At 41.8% G+C, this 24816-nt stretch overlaps 1 protein-coding gene across 8 annotated transcripts in view; it reads right to left on the bottom strand.

The window, feature by feature from the left end:
- Positions 1-24816, bottom strand: part of LOC109410678 (protein amalgam) — a 373824-nt gene that overhangs the window by 12081 nt on the left and 336927 nt on the right. For 7 of the 8 annotated variants that reach the window (XM_062856460.1, XM_062856461.1, XM_062856459.1 and 4 more), the window contains 2 exons: positions 4324-4469; positions 4035-4215 (listed from right to left, as the gene is read on the bottom strand). In XM_062856460.1, the coding sequence (XP_062712444.1) occupies positions 4035-4215; positions 4324-4469 (327 nt within the window). The remainder of the gene's footprint in view (positions 1-4034; positions 4216-4323; positions 4470-24816) is intronic. The other variant, XM_029875831.2, reaches the window with a different exon arrangement.

Raw genomic sequence — 24816 nt, 5'->3', positions numbered from 1 at the left:
AAGCGTTACGGAGGAGTTTTCAGGGTGTTCGGAGCCTCTCAGGTGCGTTACACGGGGTCCGAGGGAGTTTAAGGGGGATTTTGGAGGCATTTCAAAATGTTTTAGACCATTTTCGGCGTGATTCAGAGGCGTTACGGAAGCGTTACGGAGGAGTTTTCGGGGTGTTCGTAGCCTCTCAGGTGCGTTACATGGGATCCGAGGAGATTTAAAAGGGATTTTGGAGGCATTTCAAGACGTTTCAGAGCATTTTCCGGGGATTCAGAGGCGTTACGGTAGCGTTACGGAGAAATTATCTGGGGTTTCGAAGCCTCTCAGGTGCGTTACATGGGGTCGCTGGGGGGTTCAAGGGGGATTTTTGAGGCATTTCAGGAAGTTTCAGAGCAGACTCTGAAATACCTTAAATCGCCCCTCAAACCTCATGCACCCTTTAAAGTCTCCTGAGATTCCTTGAATTGCCTCTAAAGCCCCTTGGAACGCCCCTGAAACCCACTTAATACTATTGAAATACCCCAGAATTCTCCGTAACCCCATGAAAACACCAAAAAATCTTGACAGAACACCCTTGTAAGGCTCCTCAAACCCCCCGAAACAACCCCTTAAAACGCCCCTGAAGCCCCTTGGAACCCCCTTTTTGGGCTCTCTAGGAACATTCTGGAAACCCCCTTAGCCCCACCTCATCTGCCCAGGAGCAAGATCTGTTCTCGCAAACTAGATTTTCTAATTAAAGCCCAAACTTAATTTATGCATAAATTTCCCTCTTTTTATGCCTTTTTTAATTTATGCACATTTTTAATTTATGCAGTCCCACCCATGTGCATAAAAAGAGGTTCCAGTGTATTAGTTTAACTGTAACTTCTTTCATTATACAAAGCTACGATTTGTAATCTATCATGCCCAGTAAGTCTTCTGAAAGGATAATAGATAATATTAGACCAGTCGGGATATCCTAGATCATCCAAGCTGTTCTTGAGTTTAGATCCTAAAGTCTGCGGGTGTAACGGTAACTGCTTTCATTATACAAAGCTGTGATCTGTAATCTACACAGCTAGTTGCGTTCGGTAATTTTTACCGAAATCTCAACTGCTGAGCGTTCGGTAACGGATTTTTACGGAATTCTGTAAAAAAAAAATACCAAATTTCGATAAAATCTTATCGTTTATCTGTCAAACTCTAACGAAGTTCGGTAAAAGTTGCAAGCTTTACTGAATTTTACCTGTAAAACAAACTTAACGGTTGAGATTTCAGTAAAACATTACCGAAGTCGGTATTTTTTTCTAAGTGTGTATCATGTCCAGCAAGTCTTCTGAAAGGTAAAAAGACAATATCAGATCAGTCGGGATATCCTAGGTCATCCATACTGTTCTTGAGTTTAGATCCTAAAGCCTGCGGGTGTAACGGTAACTTCTTTCATTATACTAAGCTACGATTTGTAATCTATCATGTCCAGCAAGTATTCTGAAAGTTCAATAGACAGTATCAGATCAGTCGAGATATCCTAGGTCATCCAAATTATTCTTGAGTTTAGATCTTAAAGTCTGCGGTTGTAAAGGTTACTGCTTTCAATACAAAAGCTGCGATTTGTAATCTATCATGTCCAGTAAGCCTTCTGAATGCTAAATAGACAATATCGAATCAATCGGGATATCCTAGGGCACCCAAAATGTTCCTTAGTTTAGATCCTTAAGTCTGCGGGTGTAACGGTAACTTCATTTATTATACAAAGCTACGATTTGTAATCTATCATGTCCAGCAAGTTTTCTGAAAGGTACAGTGGTTGTTTTTATTATCAACTAAGCTTCATTACAGTAAGGAGCCCATAAATATCCCCAAAATATGAAACAACGCGTATTGTTCTTCTAACTGCTACAGTGGATTATGTAACACCTTAACGTAGTGGCTAAAGCTATTATTACAAGTGTAGACCTGAAGCAATGGTCTCCAGAGTAGTGATGTTGATCTGGAATATCTCAAAACTATCTCAAAATGACTCATGATATGCCAGGAGGATTACAGATTATTTACAGTCTAAAGTTCATTGTGAGACTAACTACTGTTACTATCAAGAGCTAAACTTCAGGATAGTTTGGACAACCCTCAATGTCCCAACGTTTCATAATAATGTATGGTAGACTTCAGGTTGGTCCAGTCACCGCCTTTGATTATAAAAGATTACTCAGTATGTCAGATATAGCTGATGTTACGAGTGTAGACCTAAAGGTTTGAACTCATAGATAGTTTGGCAGAACTGGAACATTCCCATAGTGTCTCTACATGACATTTGAATTTTCAAGAGCTTCACGGATCTCAGCAGATTATGGTGAAAACACATAAAGTTTTTCTTGTATGTTAAGGCGTGTGTGTTTCCGCCATGGTGTTTTGATTATAGGATTCGACTGGATGATTGTTGATTTTTCCTATCAACAGTCATCCAGTCGAATCCTAGTTATTCTTGTAGATTTTAAGGACTTCATAAAAGAACAGTTTGGACGATTGTGTATGTCCCAAAGGTTTTTCTATAGAAAAGTAGACCTCAGTTTGCTTCAGTAACTGCGGTTGATTATGCAGCGTTACTCAGTATAACAGAAATAGATATTGTTACGAGTTTAGACCTGAAGTCCTGGACTCCAAGGTAGTTTGGCTGACCTGGAATATCCCTGTAGCGTCTCTGAATGACATTTGAGATTTCAAGAGCTTCGCGAATCCCAGCAGATTATGCAATACTATTATTTTTGCGAAAACATATAAAGTTATTCTTGTAGTATGTAGTATGTGTAGCTTTTAGAACAACTGGTATGTCAATTATTTCATTTTTCGAATTTTCATGATGTTCAGGATGTTCTAGGTTATCAATGAAGTCTCAAATACATAAAAATCTCCATTTTTCCCTAATAGAGGACTCAATTTTTCAACAACTTTGCCGAAGACAGTATTCTGTTTTATCGAATGGGTGAATTTATACAGCCTTTTGTATGTAAGGGTCATATATGACCCCTCCGGCTCCAAAGGGTTAAATATCCATGAAAGAAAATTGAAAATCGGTTCACAGGCGGCTTAGAACGAGATGCTCAAACTTTTAGTTCCCACTTTTTTTCCTATCACGGTATTTTGAGTGTTAATGTAATTTCTAGCCGCGAGGAAAGTAAATCATTGCCAAAAAACATTTTGCATCAGTTTCATTAGAAAAAAATCTCACCACAGTTGTTTTCCAAATTATAAATTCACAATTATAAGAGCTTGCAGGCGAATTTGCATAATTTACCACAAGTTTACGAAAGTGCCTTATGGTCGGTCTTCTAATTACAGTCTGCCAAATTTCTGCGGCATAGAAAACAACAACAAAGCTCTCTCCATCTCATCTCTCACATCAAAGATAAACTTTTCAGTCAATTTCTCCGCCAAATTCGATGAAATTGAAAAGTTTATTCCCATCTAGAATCACGCCTCGACTGAATGCGCTAGCAGCCGAAAGATTGTCCCACCCTCCCTCCACACTGCCTTCTATCAAGGGAATAATTACATTCGAAAGTCCTCGGGACAGTTGGTCGTGGAATCGTTCTGCCTGATGAGGGAAATTTCGTGGGAAAACCTTTGAGTGACGACGGCGCTCGAACTATGGAGCGCCGTGGATTGAAGTTTGTTTGGTTGGTGTATGAATAAATCACGAGCCAAGTGGAATTGTAATTTGGGACTGTCGTCACCGCTGTCGCTGTGCAAAATCTGCTTCCAACGGCAGGGATTCCCAAACGATAATTTGTAGGTCTGAGAGCTCATGCGTTTGAAGTGGTAAACGTGCGGATGTTTAGCAAGACCATGCTAAATGGTCATTCGGACAGAAAGCTCTCAGTTTTAAGTAGGAATATGATCATAGAACTCTAAGCAAAGAGCGTGGTGCTGTCCCATTTGCAAAGAACAGTCAGAAAGAAGAAGAAATGTCCAGGAATATGTAATGATTTTAATTTTCAAAAAGTTCGGAAACCCCTGCCCGTGAGAAAAGTACACCCCAGGGGACTAGCAAAACGGTCCATACCACTCACCATTAACTTTCGGTACAGTAATCGAATTTCCTCGATCGGCGGAAAGGACTCCACGCTCCAGGTCAGGTTGTACATCTCGCGGTAGCGGCTGTACATGGGTGAGTGGAACTGCGCTGGCCCCGGTCGGCCGGACATTTCGATGTACTTTTTGGCACGTCCGAGGGTGTTTTCCGCCACACAGCTGTACGGAACACGGGTGAGAAAGAAGCAAAACGCGGGAAAAATGGTAATATTTTAAAATTGCATTTTTGTACGGAATGGAGTGAAGAGCGGCGCAAAAGAAGCTTACCTGTAATTGCCAAAATCAGACTGGCGCACATTCCGTATCGTGAGATAGTGCTTGTCCCCTCTGGAGTCCATCGTGCGGCGATCGTTCGGGTGCAGGAGGAACGAATCCTGGTACCACATCATCTGTAAATTGTGCAAGTGCGTGAACTGTGAGATGAAGGGAATTATTATTGAAGCAAGGAATGTACAGACAATGAATACAATCGAGTTGATTGAGCGGAAACGCGAGTTCGTCAAGCAACTCTCACCACTAAGTTTTTTGTAAGCATAAATAATAATTTTCTGAAAAAGATTCAACTATTCACAGGACAAAATCAAGATTAGTGTTATAACAAGGAGCTCGATAGAATCTACAGAATCCTATGAGGATGCTCAACAGAATTTTTGAGGATTCTCTACAGAATCCTCTGAAGATTATCCACAGAGTGTGAAGAATTAGCATTAAGTTATAATTCACAAATACAAAGAAATTAAAAAAAAAAATATCCACAGAATCCTTTGATAATTCTCTACAAAATCCTTTAATGATTCTCTGTAGAACCCTTTGAGGATGCTCTATAGAATCATTTCAGGTTTCATAATAGAATCCTTCGAAAAAACTGTAAAAAAATCTTCGAGAGTTCTCTACAGAATCCTTCGAGGAATCTCCACAAAATCCTTCAAGGACTCTCCACAGAATCCTTTGAGGATTCTCCACAGAATCCTTTGAGAATTCTTAACAGAATTCTTTGAGGATTCTCCACAGAATTCTTTGAGAATTCTCCACAGCATCCTTTGACGATTCTCCACAGAAACCTTTGAGGCTTCTGCACAGAATGCCTTGAGGATTCTCCACAGAATCCTTAAAGGATTCTCTACATAATCCTCAGAGAATTCTTCACAGAATCCTTTGAAGATTATGAACAGATTTCTCCCTCTGTGGAGAATCCTCAAAGGATTCTGTGGAGAATACTCAAAGGATTCTGTGGAGAATCCTCAAAGGATTCTGTGGAGAATCCTCAAAGGATTCTGTGGAGAATCCTCAAAGGATTCTGTGGAGAATCCTCAAAGGATTCTGTGGAGAATCCTCAAAGGATTCTGTGGAGAATCCTCAAAGGATTCTGTGGAGAATCCTCAAAGGATTCTGTGGAGAATCCTCAAAGGATTCTGTGGAGAATCCTCAAAGGATTCTGTGGAGAATCCTCAAAGGATTCTGTGGAGAATCCTCAAAGGATTCTGTGGAGAATCCTCAAAGGATTCTGTGGAGAATCCTCAAAGGATTCTGTGGAGAATCCTCAAAGGATTCTGTGGAGAATCCTCAAAGGATTCTGTGGAGAATCCTCAAAGGATTCTGTGGAGAATCCTCAAAGGATTCTGTGGAGAATCCTTAAAGGATTCTGTTGAGAATCCTCAAAGGATTCTGTGGAGAATCCTTAAAGGATTCTGTTGAGAATCCTCAAAGGATTCTGTGGAGAATCCTCAAAAGATTCTGTGGAGAATCCTCAAAGGATTCTGTGGAGAATCCTCAAAGGATTCTGTGGAGAATCCTCAAAGGATTCTGTGGAGAATCCTCAAAGGATTCTGTGGAGAATCCTCAAAGGATTCTGTGGAGAATCCTCAAAGGATTCTGTGGAGAATCCTCAAAGGATTCTGTGGAGAATCCCCAAAGGATTCTGTGGAGAATCCCCAAAGGATTCTGTGGAGAATCCCCAAAGGATTCTGTGGAGAATCCCCAAAGGATTCTGTGGAGAATCCCCAAAGGATTCTGTGGAGAATCCCCAAAGGATTCTGTGGAGAATCCCCAAAGGATTCTGTGGAGAATCCCCAAAGGATTCTGTGGAGAATCCCCAAAGGATTCTGTGGAGAATCCCCAAAGGATTCTGTGGAGAATCCCCAAAGGATTCTGTGGAGAATCCCCAAAGGATTCTGTGGAGAATCCCCAAAGGATTCTGTGGAGAATCCCCAAAGGATTCTGTGGAGAATCCCCAAAGGATTCTGTGGAGAATCCCCAAAGGATTCTGTGGAGAATCCCCAAAGGATTCTGTGGAGAATCCCCAAAGGATTCTGTGGAGAATCCCCAAAGGATTCTGTGGAGAATCCCCAAAGGATTCTGTGGAGAATCCCCAAAGGATTCTGTGGAGAATCCCCAAAGGATTCTGTGGAGAATCCCCAAAGGATTCTGTGGAGAATCCCCAAAGGATTCTGTGGAGAATCCCCAAAGGATTCTGTGGAGAATCCCCAAAGGATTCTGTGGAGAATCCCCAAAGGATTCTGTGGAGAATCCCCAAAGGATTCTGTGGAGAATCCCCAAAGGATTCTGTGGAGAATCCCCAAAGGATTCTGTGGAGAATCCCCAAAGGATTCTGTGGAGAATCCCCAAAGGATTCTGTGGAGAATCCCCAAAGGATTCTGTGGAGAATCCCCAAAGGATTCTGTGGAGAATCCTCAAAGGATTCTGTGGAGAATCCTCAAAGGATTCTGTGGAGAATCCTCAAAGGATTCTGTGGAGAATCCTCAAAGGATTCTGTGGAGAATCCTCAAAGGATTCTGTGGAGAATCCTCAAAGGATTCTGTGGAGAATCCTCAAAGGATTCTGTGGAGAATCCTCAAAGGATTCTGTGGAGAATCCTCAAAGGATTCTGTGGAGAATCCTCAAAGGATTCTGTGGAGAATCCTCAAAGGATTCTGTGGAGAATCCTCAAAGGATTCTGTGGAGAATCCTCAAAGGATTCTGTGGAGAATCCTCAAAGGATTCTGTGGAGAATCCTCAAAGGATTCTGTGGAGAATCCTCAAAGGATTCTGTGGAGAATCCTCAAAAGATTCTGTGGAGAATCCTCAAAGGATTCTGTGGAGAATCCTCAAAGGATTCTGTGGAGAATCCTCAAAGGATTCTGTGGAGAATCCTCAAAGGATTCTGTGGAGAATCCTCAAAGGATTCTGTGGAGAATCCTCAAAGGATTCTGTGGAGAATCCTCAAAGGATTCTGTGGAGAATCCTCAAAGGATTCTGTGGAGAATCCTCAAAGGATTCTGTGGAGAATCCTCAAAGGATTCTGTGGAGAATCCTCAAAGGATTCTGTGGAGAATCCTCAAAGGATTCTGTGGAGAATCCTCAAAGGATTCTGTGGAGAATCCTCAAAGGATTCTGTGGAGAATCCTCAAAGGATTCTGTGGAGAATCCTCAAAGGATTCTGTGGAGAATCCTCAAAGGATTCTGTGGAGAATCCTCAAAGGATTCTGTGGAGAATCCTCAAAAGATTCTGTTGAGAATCCTCAAAGGATTCTGTGGAGAATCCTCAAAGGATTCTGTGGAGAATCCTCAAAGGATTCTGTGGAGAATCCTCAAAGGATTCTGTGGAGAATCCTCAAAGGATTCTGTGGAGAATCCTCAAAGGATTCTGTGGAGAATCCTCAAAGGATTCTGTGGAGAATCCTCAAAGGATTCTGTGGAGAATCCTCAAAGGATTCTGTGGAGAATCCTCAAAGGATTCTGTGGAGAATCCTCAAAGGATTCTGTGGAGAATCCTCAAAGGATTCTGTGGAGAATCCTCAAAGGATTCTGTGGAGAATCCTCAAAGGATTCTGTGGAGAATCCTCAAAGGATTCTGTGGAGAATCCTCAAAGGATTCTGTGGAGAATCCTCAAAGGATTCTGTGGAGAATCCTCAAAGAATTCTGTGGAGAATCCTCAAAGGATTCTGTGGAGAATCCTCAAAGGATTCTGTGGAGAATCCTTGAGGGATTCTGTGGAGAATCCTTAAAAGATTCTGTGGAGAATCCTTGAAGGATTCTGTGGAGAATCCTTAAAGGATTCTGTAGAGAATCCCTAAAGGATTCTGTGGAGAATCCTCAAAGGATTCTGTGGAGAATCCCCAAAGGATTCTGTGGAGAATCCTCAAAGGATTATGTGGAGAATCCCCAAAGGATTCTGTGAAGAATCCCCAATGGATTCTGTGGAGAATCTTCAAAGGATTCTGTGGAGAATCCCCAAAGGATTCTGTGGAGAATCCCCAAAGGATTATGTGGAGAATCCCCAAAGGATTCTGTGAAGAATCCCCAATGGATTCTGTGGAGAATCTTCAAAGGATTCTGTGGAGAATCCCCAAAGGATTCTGTGGAGAATCCCCAAAGGATTCTGTGGAGAATCCCCAAAGGATTCTGTGGAGAATCCCCAAAGGATTCTGTGGAGAATCCCCAAAGGATTCTGTGGAGAATCCCCAAAGGATTCTGTGGAGAATCCCCAAAGGATTCTGTGGAGAATCCCCAAAGGATTCTGTGGAGAATCCCCAAAGGATTCTGTGGAGAATCCCCAAAGGATTCTGTGGAGAATCCCCAAAGGATTCTGTGGAGAATCCCCAAAGGATTCTGTGGAGAATCCCCAAAGGATTCTGTGGAGAATCCCCAAAGGATTCTGTGGAGAATCCCCAAAGGATTCTGTGGAGAATCCCCAAAGGATTCTGTGGAGAATCCCCAAAGGATTCTGTGGAGAATCCCCAAAGGATTCTGTGGAGAATCCCCAAAGGATTCTGTGGAGAATCCCCAAAGGATTCTGTGGAGAATCCCCAAAGGATTCTGTGGAGAATCCCCAAAGGATTCTGTGGAGAATCCCCAAAGGATTCTGTGGAGAATCCCCAAAGGATTCTGTGGAGAATCCCCAAAGGATTCTGTGGAGAATCCCCAAAGGATTCTGTGGAGAATCCCCAAAGGATTCTGTGGAGAATCCCCAAAGGATTCTGTGGAGAATCCCCAAAGGATTCTGTGGAGAATCCCCAAAGGATTTTTACCGTCCTAAATGGTAACATTTTAGAGTAATGCGGGGCAAAAGTTCGCACCTAACAGACTTCACAAAATAACTATTGAACGAAAAGAAAACAATATAGTTTTTCTTCGTTAAACGGGTCCCTATCATGTTGCCTTCAAAACGTAGTACTAGATTTTTTCGCATTCCTTTTGTAGTTTTAGTAATACAATTTTTAAAACAAGTACTCCAATGCGAACTTTTGCCCCATAGTGGGGGCAAAAGTTCGCATTATGCGGGGCAAAAGTTCGCACCTTGTACAGGGTAGTTTATTGGTGTGATGTTCATTTATTTTATGTTAATTCATGTTCATCTTTTCACTCTAGCAATGAAATCTGTTTCTTTCTGTTCTTAGCATTACGGCCCAACTGGAATACGACCTGGTGTTCAGCTTTTGTATAGAGTGTCTTTTATGAAGATTTACACAACTATCAACTAAGAGCTGTCCTTTACAGCGTTACTGAAGTTGTCAAAACACATTGTGGGGTAATCATAGATATACGTGTTGCACAAAATACATGGAAAAAAATCAAATATGCAGCAAAACTGCTGAACGGGACCGTTATCGAATCTTATCCCCGTCAGTATGGTGATGAATTATAACTGGGAATTTACAAACTAAGCTATGAAAGACCCCGGTAAAGTAGATGAACATAAGACCTTCAGAAACATACGAAAAGACACTACGAGGATGACGAAGAAAATGTTTTAGAATGTTTTTTAGCCATTTTCCATTTATTGATTTAAATGCGTGAACATAATGTTTGAGTTACAATCAATCTTCTTACAAAACTAAGTTCAGACCCTCTGCCGCAACGATTTCAGGGTGCATCAAGGGGTGCATATTACTCATATTATGCATATATAGTAGTTTCTATACGAAATTATCATTGCTTCAAAGATTCTGTAATTATATTGATGTACTAGACTCAGAAATCTTGTGCGAACTTTTGCCCCACAGCTACTGCGAACTTTTGCCCCACTGTCGAGGTTTTAACAATGTCCCTTTCTGCAAGAAGCACTAGTAGTTTATTGTTTATTCGAATGCACCTTGCGAACTACTATGGAATAACGATTTTCCGACATAAAGAGGTTATGAGATTCTTCTTCTTCCTGTTACTACAAATTCTTATTCCAAAAGGTCCAAAAATTCTATCAAAACCCCTTGAAACACATTTTTTCGCATAACTCTGCCAAACCATAACGAAATCGTTCCAAATTTTATTGACGAGTAGCTGACCTGATTATGTGTCGAACCCATACAGATTTGTTTGGGTTCTTAACTTGTGCTCAAAAAAAGACCCACTGCGAACTTTTGCCCCGTGCGAACTTTTGCCCCGCATTACTCTACGTGGTTAATGACTAGGGAAAAAGGAAGCTTAATTTCCCTACATCAACGTCGCTTTTAAATGCACTGAGCGGTAGCACCAGCAGCAATGCGTGGGTGGTGCTAACAAACTTCGTCAGGCATGAAGTTGACAGTCAGTCGGCGGGCAGCGGATATAGACGAAAACTCCCGAAAGAACGGAGCGAGCCGAAGAGACGAACATTCGATTGGGATGCAAGGCAGTCGGTTTGAGCGGTCTCCACCACACGGACGTGCCGCGCTCGAAAGTTCGGGATAATCGGGCCGGTCAGTGTTCTTGGGAAGTGTAACATAATCCGCACAACCCCCCCCCCCCCCCCCCCTTTTGTGTGGACGGTGGAGGGCCCTCGTCAGCTGCTCTGTAAAGGCGGAGCAAACTCCAGGTTAAAACAAAATACCAACTCCGTGGCGTCTCCCTAGCGGAGGCGCGTTTTCCATCCACGGTCCACGTGGAAATACAGTCGAACCACCGAGGACAACGACAGCCATCAGTGTTCGGGGAATCCGAACATTAACAGCCGAGAATTCGGCGCTCTACGCTCTTCGTCGAGATAGGCAGAAGGGATCCTCGTGCCTCATCGGAAGACAGCAGACACCCCCCCCCCCTCACGTGTACTACTCCTGTGCCGATCGATTATGTCAAGCTAACCCGCCAGGGCAGCCCGGCTCCTTGACTGAGATACCAGCAGAGTCAATAGCCCCGGAACAACGCCGGGGATGGACATAACGGAGCCTGCCATGCTAGGCTCGCGAGCTTCCAGAACCCCATCAGCCGACGCGACGTCCGCGCCCAGCATTACCGGCGGGACCCCAGAAAGCTTCGGCACGCCCACGCTATTGTCAAGGTTGGCCTCAGTTGCAGAAATACACCCGATTGATTTGAAACGTGAGTACCTTTTCCACATTCCCCGGTCATCCGAAAACTCTCCCTCGTTTCAACGCCCTGGGACTCGGGAGCAAAAGAGGCCTTTCGCGCCCACCCCGGAAGCTGCCGACGGTCAGACCAGCAGCTTGGGGTCTAAGCAGGTCTCCTTCTGGGACCGCACGAGCTCCCGAGGTCAAAGACGTTTCATTGGCGCCCAACGAAAAAAAAGTACCATTCTAGGTTCTCAGGAGGAAAAATTATTCCTGAATATTTTTTCTCAACAAGCGTTGGGGGAGTTTTCGAACCATGTTCTCTAATTGATCCCTGCTGGTCACACAAAGAAAAGGAATCAACTTTCTATCATTTGGGCCGTGACGAAGTTTTGCATTAGCCCTGACTAAGAAGCAACTGAAGTTCTTCATGTGGAAAAAAACAGTCATTTTCGCTGGATGAGCAGGACAAAGAATTGAAAGTGTGGAAACTATACGACGTTTGAAGCTACCATCCATGAAAAAAAAATCAGTTAAACTGTGTAATTTTGCCATATTTATCGCCAACGCACAATTTCATAATCGGGATCATCTGAATCGCTAAGATCCCAACCTCATTAGCGATTTTTGATAAGTTGGAGCTGACAATTAGCTCGGAATAGTAAATAGACAAAACTATAATTTATTTTCGTATTTTTGCATGCTATTTTTTGTTTGATTTGTTGATTATTTTGTTATTATACAGATAAGGTTTATTTTTTTTTTTTCCAATGCGCATGAGATATACTTTAGGATTTAATAATTTTAGATAATTGAGATTGCTTCTTCTTAGCTAGAAGCTATTTACACAATTGTCATTAGTTGAATCGTATGTCAAAGTTGAACATTCCAGCCACTCTTCGTGTGGTTTCAGAAGAAACTTTGCTTAAGGAAGATGTGGTAGAACGATCGGCCCTGGAATTTGTGTTTGTTTACATTTCCCGAAGCCATTCTTATAAGAATTCAATTTTGAATGGTCTCCTACTACAAAGTAGACCTATCCAGTGTCATTCATGAACATGTCGCGGGCAGGAGCAATGAAAATCTACCTGCATATCACAATCCTGTAATGCCCTTGGAATGACCTTCAAATAATTCATTCCGGTTTGTCCCATGACAGAAAAACCGAAAATATGCATTTCGACTACCTATATATTAAAATCAACTTCGTTCTATGACTTCACGAGTTCGGAGCGACCCGTCTGATAGTCCAGACAGGTCTAGATCAACTATACTAATCTGGCCCATAGCTTAGCTATTGAGTGCGTACTGTAGACGTTGTATCTGAAACTTTACAGATGGTTTAGTGGAGACGTCCACGAAAACTCATCAAAGTTTGAAAATAAATATACCACTCGGTGCCTGATCTTACGAGATCTAGGTCTACATCCATACTGATATCCCGGGATTCTGTGTTAGTATGCTAAATCAATCGGAGAGGTAATCCTCTCGATTTGAACATGTGCTCTCCCTCATAAACAATATATGGTTGTGGTTGAGAAAGAGAGAGCCCAGTGTAGATCGACAGTAATCGTACTGGACATATGAGCCAATGAAAACTCGAAGTGAGAAGTCTACCGCTCTCTGTGGTCCTGGTCTCAGACGAGTAATCAAATGGCGAGAGAGTTCCAACGATTGTCGATCGGACACTTCGGTCGTCAAAACTTCAAAGGCGATTTTTAATTGACTTATAGCCGTCGATAGCAACGGTAACCATTATCCGCTTCACTTCGCGGAGTAAGACTCAGGGATATGGTTGGCCATGACCTGATTGTCGCGCTGCTGGATTCGTTTTAATTTCAGCTCCGTCGTGATAGTTTCAATACTTTAGAATGGTGTCAGTGCAATTCATCCCATAGAAAATTTTGACCCTCTAGTAAGAACAAATCGCGTCGGAATTTCAGTTTTCTTATTACTTAGTGCGGACCGTGTCACTCAGATAAAAAAAGTTGTTTTCCTCTTTTTTCTTCCCATGTTAATATAAACGATGTATTGTATTTACAAAAAAAGAAACTTTTACCATGAGTTTCTTTTTTTCCCCGACCAGTGGGGGATATGTTACCGTCCTAAATGGTAACATTTTACGTGGTTAATGACTAGGGAAAAAGGAAGCTTAATTTCCCTACATCAACGTCGCTTTTAAATGCACTGAGCGGTAGCACCAGCAGCAATGCGTGGGTGGTGCTAACAAACTTCGTCAGGCATGAAGTTGACAGTCATTCGGCGGGCAGCGGATATAGACGAAAACTCCCGAAAGAACGGAGCGAGCCGAAGAGACGAACATTCGATTGGGATGCAAGGCAGTCGGTTTGAGCGGTCTCCACCGCACGGACGTGCCGCGCTCGAAAGTTCGGGATAATCGGGCCGGTCAGTGTTCTTGGGAAGTGTAACATAATCCGCACAACCCCCCCCCCCCTTTTGTGTGGACGGTGGAGGGCCCTCGTCAGCTGCTCTGTAAAGGCGGAGCAAACTCCAGGTTAAAACAAAATACCAACTCCGTGGCGTCTCCCTAGCGGAGGCGCGTTTTCCATCCACGGTCCACGTGGAAATACAGTCGAACCACCGAGGACAACGACAGCCATCAGTGTTCGGGGAATCCGAACATTAACAGCCGAGAATTCGGCGCTCTACGCTCTTCGTCGAGATAGGCAGAAGGGATCCTCGTGCCTCATCGGAAGACAGCAGACACCCCCCCCCCTCACGTGTACTACTCCTGTGCCGATCGATTATGTCAAGCTAACCCGCCAGGGCAGCCCGGCTCCTTGACTGAGATACCAGCAGAGTCAATAGCCCCGGAACAACGCCGGGGATGGACATAACGGAGCCTGCCATGCTAGGCTCGCGAGCTCCCAGAACCCCATCAGCCGACGCGACGTCCGCGCCCAGCATTACCGGCGGGACCCCAGAAAGCTTCGGCACGCCCACGCTATTGTCAAGGTTGGCCTCAGTTGCAGAAATACACCCGATTGATTTGAAACGTGAGTACCTTTTCCACATTCCCCGGTCATCCGAAAACTCTCCCTCGTTTCAACGCCCTGGGACTCGGGAGCAAAAGAGGCCTTTCGCGCCCACCCCGGAAGCTGCCGACGGTCAGACCAGCAGCTTGGGGTCTAAGCAGGTCTCCTTCTGGGACCGCACGAGCTCCCGAGGTCAAAGACGTTTCAGGATTCTGTGGAGAATCCCCAAAGGATTCTGTGGAGAATCCCCAAAGGATTCTGTGGAGAATCCCCAAAGGATTCAGTGGAGAATCCCCAAAGGATTCTGTGGAGAATCCCCAAAGGATTCTGTGGAAAATCCCCAAAGGATTCTGTGGAGAATCCCCAAAGGATTCTGTGAAGAATCCTCAAAGGATTGTCTACAGAATCCTTCGAGGATTCTCGACAGAATCCTGAGAGGATTCTCGACAGAATCCTGAGAGGATTCTCGACAGAATCCTGAGAGGATTCTCGACAGAATCCTGAGAGGATTCTTGACAGAATCCTGAGAGGATTCTCGACAGAATCCTGAGAGGATTCTCGACAGAATCCTGAGAGGATTCTCGACAGAATCCTGAGAGGATTCTCGACAGAATCCTGAGAGGATTCTCGACAGAATCCTGAGAGGATTCTCGACAGAATCCTGAGAGGATTCTCGACAGAATCCTGAGAGGATTCTCGACAGAATCCTGAGAGGATTCTCGACAGAATCCTGAGAGGATTCTCGACAGAATCCTGAGAGGATTCTCGACAGAATCCTGAGAGGATTCTCGGCAGAATCCTGAGAGGATTCTCGACAGAATCCTGAGAGGATTCTCGACAGAATCCTGAGAGGATTCTCGACAGAATCCTGAGAGGATTCTCGACAGAATCCTGAGAGGATTCTCGACAGAATCCTGAGAGGATTCTCGACAGAATCCTGAGAGGATTCTCGACAGAATCCTGAGAGGATTCTCGACAGAATCCTGAGAGGATTCTCGACAGAATCCTGAGAGGATTCTCGACAGAATCCTGAGAGGATTCTCGACAGAATCCTGAGAGGATTCTCGACAGAATCCTGAGAGGATTCTCGACAGAATCCTGAGAGGATTCTCGACAGAATCCTGAGAGGATTCTCGACAGAATCCTGAGAGGATTCTCGACAGAATCCTGAGAGGATTCTCGACAGAATCCTGAGAGGATTCTCGACAGAATCCTGAGAGGATTCTCGACAGAATCCTGAGAGGATTCTCGACAGAATCCTGAGAGGATTCTCGACAGAATCCTGAGAGGATTCTCGACAAAATCCTGAGAGGATTCTCGACAAAATCCTGAGAGGATTCTCGACAGAATCCTGAGAGGATTCTCGACAGAATCCTGAGAGGATTCTCGACAGAATCCTGAGAGGATTCTCGACAGAATCCTGAGAGGATTCTCGACAGAATCCTGAGAGGATTCTCGACAGAATCCTGAGAGGATTCTCGACAGAATCCTGAGAGGATTCTCGACAGAATCCTGAGAGGATTCTCGACAGAATCCTGAGAGGATTCTCGACAGAATCCTGAGAGGATTCTCGACAGAATCCTGAGAGGATTCTCGACAGAATCCTGAGAGGATTCTCGACAGAATCCTGAGAGGATTCTCGACAGAATCCTGAGAGGATTCTCGACAGAATCCTGAGAGCATTCTCGACAGAATCCTAAGAGGATTCTCGACAGAATCCTAAGAGGACTCTCGACAGAATCCTTCGAGGATTCTCGACAGAATCCTTCGAGGATTCTCGACAGAATCCTTCGAGGATTCTCGACAGAATCCTTCTAGGATTCTCGACAGAATCCTTCGAGGATTCTCGACAGAATCCTTCGAGGATTCTCGACAGAATCCTTCGAGGATTCTTGACAAAATCCTTCGAGGATTCTCGACATAATCCTTTGAAGATTTTCTACAGGATCCTATGAGGATTCTCGACAGAGTTCCTCGAGGACTCTTGACAAAATCTTTCAAGGATTCTCGACAGAGCCCTTCAAGGATTTTCGACAGAATTCTTCGAGAATTCTCGGCAGAATTTTACGAGGATTCTTGGCAGAAAGTTCTGAACAACATATTCCATGAATTCTGCAAAAGAAAATCCTCCGAGAGCTTCGAAGCTAACCTTTTGGAACTTGAATTTATTTTCGATTTCTTTTTTCAAGGATTTAGTAAGTCTGCTTTAACTTGCATTCCAAGCAAACATATTGCATTTGTAAGATAATTGAAACACGAAGCCATCACGAACCTCCACTCTGTCTGATCTAATTTTTGTTCCATAAAGTGGTTGAGTTTAAAGATGATTGATATTTTCGTTCAAGGGTAATCAAGTTTTGACTTTTTGAAGATACAGTTTGAAGTTGAAATGTTTTTGATACAAGCGAAAATTCAAGGTCTTTCTTTTTCTTGTGTTGTGCATCCACAAAGCGGTTCTCAGCCAAACACATATCGAATCTTTTGCTGAAAAGCAAACACCGAACATACTTTCGTAGATTGGTTGAAAGACCACTGCACGAAATCCTGTTGCACTCGAACACACCAGCCAGCCAGCCCAACCCTGGCTGGAACACATCTCCCGGCCTCCAAAGAACCCACAGTTCTCGTTCTCCAAAGTGCTTCCAATTCTCCGCATCGGGTATCGGTTTACAACTGTGATTCCATTTGCCGAAGAAAAGTGGATTGCATTGGATTCGCATCGGACCGGAAGGTTTGTGCCAACCTTATTGAAGTAATGGGTTTGGAGGGAAGGTTTTTTTTTTTTCGTTTTTGCTCTCATGTGTGTTTGTGTGAGGTGAGCTGTTGCACCTTGTTCCTCTTCTCGGGAGGAATCGATATATCTCCCACTTGTATGTTGGTAGGTGCTGTGTGGCCATTGGGCCTTCTGACGTGCAGTACTGGGTTATTGAGAAGCTCTAGCTGCTGCAAGGTTCAACGGAGCGCATAAACCAGACCAACTCAGTACCTACCGTGGCAGGCTGAAGTTCTGTTGCCTCCTCTCCTCTTCTTGGCGTAACGTCCTCACTGGGACAAAGCCTGCTTCTCAGCTTAGTGTTCTATGAGCACTTCCACAGTTATTAACTGAGAGCTTCCTCTGCCAATGACCATTTTGCATGTGTATATCGTGTGGCAGGCACGAAGATACTCTATGCCCAAGGAAGTCAAGGAAATTTCCTTTACGAAAAGATCCTGGACCGACCGGGAATCGAACCCATCACCCTCAGCATGGTCATGCTGAATACCCGTGCGTTTACCGCCGCGGCTATATGGGCCTTGTTCTGTTGCATGTGTATCGAATGAGTTGGAATCACGTTTTTCTGCTAGGTACGAGTGGTTGATGGAAGAAGCCTGGTTTCCCGGAGGTGAAGCCAGGGGAGAAAATGGTTGGAATTGTTAACAATTCTACAACATCCGAGGGGATACACGATGAGGAAATTTGAAATTCGTTGAAGCCTGAAGATTTACCTTCCATTGGAATCAGACTTTTTCCAGAATAACAAAAATAAAACACATCTTCCAGCATCGATTACAATACATTGGAACCCCTCGTTCGTGCAATTCCCACAGAAGCATACGAAATTGCTGTGCAGAAAATTGACAAACAGCCATCAACCAGTAGTTCTGCAGCCAGCACGTACGAATGAGTAGGTACAACAGCTAGATGGGAGAAAAAATGTGAAACATAAATCAATCCGTATCGACAGGTTCACTACATCGACCGAAAGGAATTCAAGTGCCTTCTACCGTACGAGTGTGCTTTTGAGAATTGTGTTTTTTTTTCAGCTTTCCATGTACTCAAGCTAACTGAAAGGGTGCAGAATCCATTTTGAATGGTGAATGACAAAAGGTTCTTAAAATTAACGAATGACTGAATGACAGACTCTTTTGATCTGAGTCTTATAATGAAAGAAAATCATATCTGTTATGTAAACCACGAAGGCTCTTATAGGAGGAGCCTAGTCAAAGGTATCTAGCCAAGGTCTGCGATACAACTTCCGAAAGTTTTGTACGAACATAACTTTACAAGGAGAAGGGGGTTTTGAGTGGGCCTGATATGAGTTTACGCAGTTTATGACAGCGCCTAAATTAAAAACTGTTATAAGATTTAGTTTCTACGTTCATATTTTTAAGCTAGGAACGATTTCGTTTAAAAAATGTTAAGCAAATAGAAACACAATGCAACACTGCTAGGTGAGATATTTGGACGTTTTTGTTACATGTAGAACGACTGCAGTTACTGGAAGGACATTGAAACAAGCTTCCGGAGCAGAACGAAACGTGAATTAGTAAACGTGACCAATGAGCACAAAAACAGTTCAAGTAATGACAATTGGTCTTTCTTGCATGAAAGGGACTTGAGAACGAAGTAACAATTGCATTGTTGTTTCTCCCAATCATCACTTACGGTTTTAAACTTTTTAACAGAAACGGTAGAAACAGATATTCAATCATTTAATGACGACCAACGACTTCGGTTTTTACATTACATTTAAGCTCAAACAATGGCTGTTGAAAATTTCTCGTTTTCATTCGAACGAGCACAGTTTGTAGGCGTAAATAACGATCCATCAACAATGGCTGCCAGGTTGCAGATAATGAGCTCAGCAGAAAAGTATTAGTTATTTACAGTGGTGGTGCTGTCTGCCACTCTAATACCTTGCACGAGAATTGCTCGAAGAAACTAGAATGTGCTGTGAATCAACACGTAATCGGTTTGTGAATTCCAGTTCGCAGCATTGATGCCGAGGCACAATGTTTGATAACACTAGTTTACAAAATAAATCGAAAGACGTGAACTTCTGTCAACGACCAAAATTTTTGAAGTACAATTTAGCACTGATTTCGAAACCGCGCTTCAAAAATTTTTAAGTAGAGCGGTTTTTGAGTTTTAGCTCAATATCAAGTTTTACAACTTTTAAAAATATGGAATTTACTAAAATTCAAATATCTTGCGTTTTGTTCAACCAATTACAAATCTTTTTCCATAAATTAAAAGCTGAATACAATACCATTCGATCATCTGAATGCAGGTTTTGCGTCAGATTGATGAAATTCAAGATATTGGCGAGTTTTAGGGTTCTGAATGCAGGTTTTGCGTCAGATTGATGAAATTCAAGATATTGGCGAGTTTTTGGGTTCAGATCGGAATTTCTTCTGCTGCTGCGATTGTTTCAAATATTCTTCATAGATTTTTTTTGAGAAGTTCTTCCAGAAGTTACACAAAATACATTACTGGAATAATAAATGAAATAATCCCTGAAAGAAGTTAAAGAAAATCCCATAAGGATTGTCTGAAAGAGATTACTTGAAGAAATTCTTGATGATTTTCTGAAAGGCTTAAAAAAATCCCAAACAAATTAGAAACTATCTCTGAAGAAATGCCTGAATGAATGTCTGGGATAAAAACTCGAGAAATTCTCGAAAATGCCCTCTTAATTCTTTGAAAATAAATCATAAGAAACTTCTGCAGAAAAGGTTGTTTGACAAATTTTTGGAATGGTTTCTGAAAAAATCGTAAAAGAACTTCAGAATTCCTTTCCAGGAAACCTTTTAAATGTCACCAGAAATTGCAGGTAAATGTACTACGGAAATTTTGAAATTTCTTAGTGATCCCTAGAGGGTTTTTTGGAAGTATCTTTGGAAAACCTTTTCGAAATCCTGGAGATGCTGCTGGAGGAAATCTCAGATTTTTTTATCTTCTTGTTAATAATATTTGGAGGGATAAGTACCTGGAGAAATGTTTGAAGAAAATTCTTCAAATGCAAAAAAAAATCCTTCAGGAATTAACAAGGAAGAACTGGAATATCCTCTGCTGGTATTCATAGAACAATTTCTAGATAAATACCTAAAAACGTCAAGGAATAGATTCTGGAGTAATTTCTTCTGGAATTGCTGAGATAATCTTTGGAAAAAATCCTAAACTTCCTGAAAGAATTCCTGAAAATTCCTTCAAAGGATTTTAGGTCTGAATAAGTCTTAATCAATCCCTGGAGAAACGCCTGATGGAACTTCCGGAGAAATCTCTGGATGTACTTCCAGAAAAAAGCCGCTGGAAGTTTTCGGGAGAAATTTATTAACAAATGCCTGAATATATAGAGTCGTACATGTAGGAACCTCTCAGGAAATTACAACAATAGTTTCTGAAAGAACGATTGGTGGAAGTTAGCCTTTGCAGTCTACAATTCCCTAGAACGACCATTTGGGATTCGTCCCTATGTTTTGACAATTGTTGATGCCTTGGTGTTTTTTTCTGGAATTGCTACTTTTGAAAAAAAAAATCTTTGGAGCAATTTTTAGAGAAACCTCCACAAAAAATAATGGGAGACTTTCTTTGGAAATTTCTAGAAAAATTATTGGATGACTTTATTCAGCAATGTTTAACCCTTCAGGGCGCATGCAACATAACCGAAAAACCTCGTCGTATACAGTGCGAGTTTGGAGCAGTTTTAGGATCAAACAAGCGTGCTTCATGGAAGTTTAAAGAAGTTCATGTAGGAATCCATGCCCGATGTTCTGTTGGAATCTTTGAGGGGTTTTCTGAAATAATTAAGGAATCCCAGGAGGAATTTCTGAAGAAACCCATGGACGTTTGAAGTTTTTTTTACAGTGTTTACGTTCTCCACATAAAACGACAAGTTGCTCAAAACTTTGCCGATGTTTGTTTGAAAATTTTCAACGATTTTCTGCTTCGGCCCTCGTCAAAAGGAAGACTAGAGTCAAAATCACGAACTAATAATGCAAATTTTGTTCATGAAAAATGAATACACAATATTTGAGGCAATCAAAAATCACACATATACAATTTGAAGAAAAAATGCCATTTTCGGTAGAAATGCTCTTCTTAGACACTTATACAGGATTTCCTTCATTCTTTCAAAACTTCATTATACTTTTTTTAGATATTTTTTTCGAGCAAGTAGTCTTAAATCTTTGCATACTAGAGGAATATTTTTGCAAGGATTCCTCTAGAAAACCTTTCATAGACATTCTCAAAAAAATAAAATGTCTACAGATGCGTGAAGGTATTTGTCCAGCGATTCCTTCAGAAGTGTAGAATTAGCAAACGTTAGAATACACCTATAAAATAATTAAAAAAAAATCCTTCTTAAAATCAAAAGTTCAGAATACATGCATAAATTTCTTTAAAGTTTCCTTCAGCAATTCTTCCAGGGATTCTTTGAGAAAATCCTTTCGGAAATCATTTAGAAAGTACCTATTATTCTGCGGCTTATTTTTCAAAAGTTGTTGAAACCTGGAATTCGTAAGCTCTTTTGGATTCAAATGACACAAAAAGAGAAACCTCTGAGTTTAAGCCAAAAATATTGAGATTTAGAGGTCGCGCAATCGCTTCAAAGCCGATTTTTTAATAATAAAAAGGTGTTTTCATTTCAAGTGCCATAACTTTCTCAATTTTCAACCGACTTTCAATCTTTTTTTATGAATTTCTCATAAATTAAATTTCGAATAAGCTCGTAGAACATCATTTTTTTCCAAAGTCACGCAAAATATGAGTTTTTGAAGATTTAATTAATTTTCTTCTTCTTTTTATAAAAATGTGTAACTTTAGAGTCCTATAACTTTTTACCCGTTTGACCAATTTTAAATTTTTTAGCTTGCTTTTGTAGATATTTTTATTGCCTATCTTTGTCCTGAACAAACTTTTCATCAAAGTAGTAGTGATACTTTTCACCAAAATCTGCCAAAATATGCCTTAAAACTTGTTTTTTTCATACAAAATTGGAGTTTTGACGATCATTTGCAATTTTTTCACATAACCAGTTACTTCGCCTCATATTTAAGGATATGGATCACATTGGAGGATTTTTTTTCTCGTATTTTGAACATAAAAATATTTTTTGATTCAGAACACTAAAAAAACGGAAGTTTAAGGCTTCCATATGATTATCGAGAATATTTTTTTCACTTTCAGCCCGAAACTAAGCATGAAAACTATTAAAATGTTGCCAAAATTCTGTTTTTTTTTCAATAAAATACGTGTTTCTGAACGGTTTTTGGTATTTATCTATTTTGAAACGTTTTTGCCTTTCTCGTACACTAAGTGTACTGGAAAGGCTATATGTTCACTCCAAAAATGACTTTTTGATAGAATGCCCGGAGGGTCAAATCACATATACCGATCGACTCAGCTCGACGAATTGAGGTGATGTCTGTGTGTGTGTATGTGTGTGTGTATGTGTGTGCGTGTGTGTGTGTGTCTGTATGTGTGTGTACAAAAAAAAACTCACATCACTTTTTGGCAGTAAACCTCATCCGATTTCAATGACCGATGGTTCATTCGACGCGGAATCTGATCCCATTGTTTCCTATTGAAAATGGTTCGGATCGGTTCAGCCGTTCCGGAGATATGGCCATTTAGGTGTTCCGGACCAGTACCCTTGGAAGGGGCCATACATAAAAATGTAACAAACACATGCATGCGACACATCAAACTGCGGCATTTTGGATAACCTGATGAACAGTCAGCAATAAAACAGTCTCAGACCATATCTGAACCGGTAGTGTTCCGGAACCGGTTCCCGGAGTTCCACCGGAAGTGGCCAAATATGAAAGTGAACCAAATCCATGCATGCGACACATCAAATTGCGGCATTTTGGATAACCTGATGAACAATCAGCAAGAAAACAGTCTCAGACCATATCTGAACCGGTAGTGTTCCGGAACCGGTTCCGGGAGTCCCGCCGGAAGTGGCCAAATATAGAAGTGAACCAAATCCATGCATGCGACACATCAAATTTCGGTATTTTGGATAACCTGATAAACAGTCAGCAAGAAAACAGTCTCAGACCATATATGAACCGGTAGTGTTCCGGAACTGGTTCCGGGAGTCCCGCAGGAAGTGGCCAAATATAAAAGTGAACCATATCCATGCATGCGATATATCAAAGCGCGACTTTTTTGATAACTCAATGAAAGGTTGGCATAAAAAAGACTCAGACCATATCTGAACCGGCAGTGTATCAGAACCGGTTCCGGATGTCCCGCTGGAAGTGGTCATATATAAAAGTGATCCAAACCCATGCATGCGGCACATCAAACTACGGCATTTTCGATAACCTGATGAACAGTTAGCAAGAAAAAGTCTCAGACCTTATATGAACCGGTAGTGTTTCAGAACCGATTCCGGGTGTTCCGCTGGAAGTGGCCGTATTTAAAAGGTGACAAAACTCTTGCATGCGGCAAATCAAATCACGGCTTTTTCGACAACTTGATGACCGGTTATTGAGGAAGTAGGCTAAGACCACATTATGGACTGTCAGTAGTGCCGAAACTAGTTCCCTCCGAAAGCGGCTAAATATAAAATTGAACCAAAGCCATGGCTTTTTTGATAACCTAATAAACTTTAGCAAGCAAATAGGCTCAGACTATTTTAGAGACTATCGGTACTGTATCGCAACCGGTTCCAGGCCGGAAGTGACTCCAAACCCATGCATGCGATACCTCAAATCACGGCTTTTTAGGTAACATGATGAAAAGTTGCAAGAAAATAGACGCAAGCCCTATCAGTGTGTTACGGAACTGATTACGGGTGTCCCGCCAGAAATAATCAAATGTAAAAGAGAACCAATACATGCGACATATCGATGACTTATTCAGTAACAAGATAAACGGTTAACCAACAAATAATCTCAGACCATATTTGGGAGAACCGGTAGTGTTCCAGAACTGGTGACAAGACGAGTAACGCGTCGGAAGTGGTAAAATATAGATAGGAACTAAACCATAGCGGCGTTTTTGATAATCTGATGAACAGTCAACAAGAAAATAGTCTTAGGCCTCAGTAGTTCGGAATCGGTTACGGGTGTGATTTGATAGAAGTGAACCAAAACCATGCATGCGATACATAAAATCGCGGCATTTTCTAAAATTTGCCGAACGGTTAGCAAGAAAATAGCCTCAAATCACATCAACTTCCGGCTTTTCAGGTCACGTGATGAACAGTTGACAAAAACATAGTCTAAGACCATATTTGAGACAACCGGAATCAGTTCCAGGTGTCCCGCCGGAAGTAGTCAAACGTAAAATTTAACCAAACCCATGCAAGCTGCACATCAAATAGCGGAATAATAAAGGTTAACAAAATAAATGTCAAAGCGATAAATCAAATTGTGGCTTTTTTGATAGCATGTAAACGTTGGGTAAGATTATAAATGAAGAAATGATCAAAGTCTTCATATATGCGAGAGAACGAAATCGTGACCAAAGCGATCTGTTCAAACCACACCATTTCAGATTCCTGCGGTGTAAATGTATAGTAGGATGGATCAACGTTTTATATAAAAATATAATTTAATCGCGTCAACCCTATACAGTTTTTCAATCTAAAATCTCCTTATGCTTCTAAAATTACTGCTCACAATTTGGGAAAATTTACATTTTCTGCATTTTCCTCGTAGGAAGATCAAATTTTACATGAATCCTGTTACCAATGATAATAAAATATAGCCTAAAGTGTGCTGA

The sequence above is a fragment of the Aedes albopictus genome, chromosome 3, assembly GCF_035046485.1.
Source record: "Aedes albopictus strain Foshan chromosome 3, AalbF5, whole genome shotgun sequence".
In the NCBI taxonomy this organism is placed as follows: domain Eukaryota; kingdom Metazoa; phylum Arthropoda; class Insecta; order Diptera; family Culicidae; genus Aedes; species Aedes albopictus.
The sequence above is the reverse complement of the archived record's forward strand: the minus strand, read 5'-3'. Positions and strand labels throughout refer to the sequence as shown.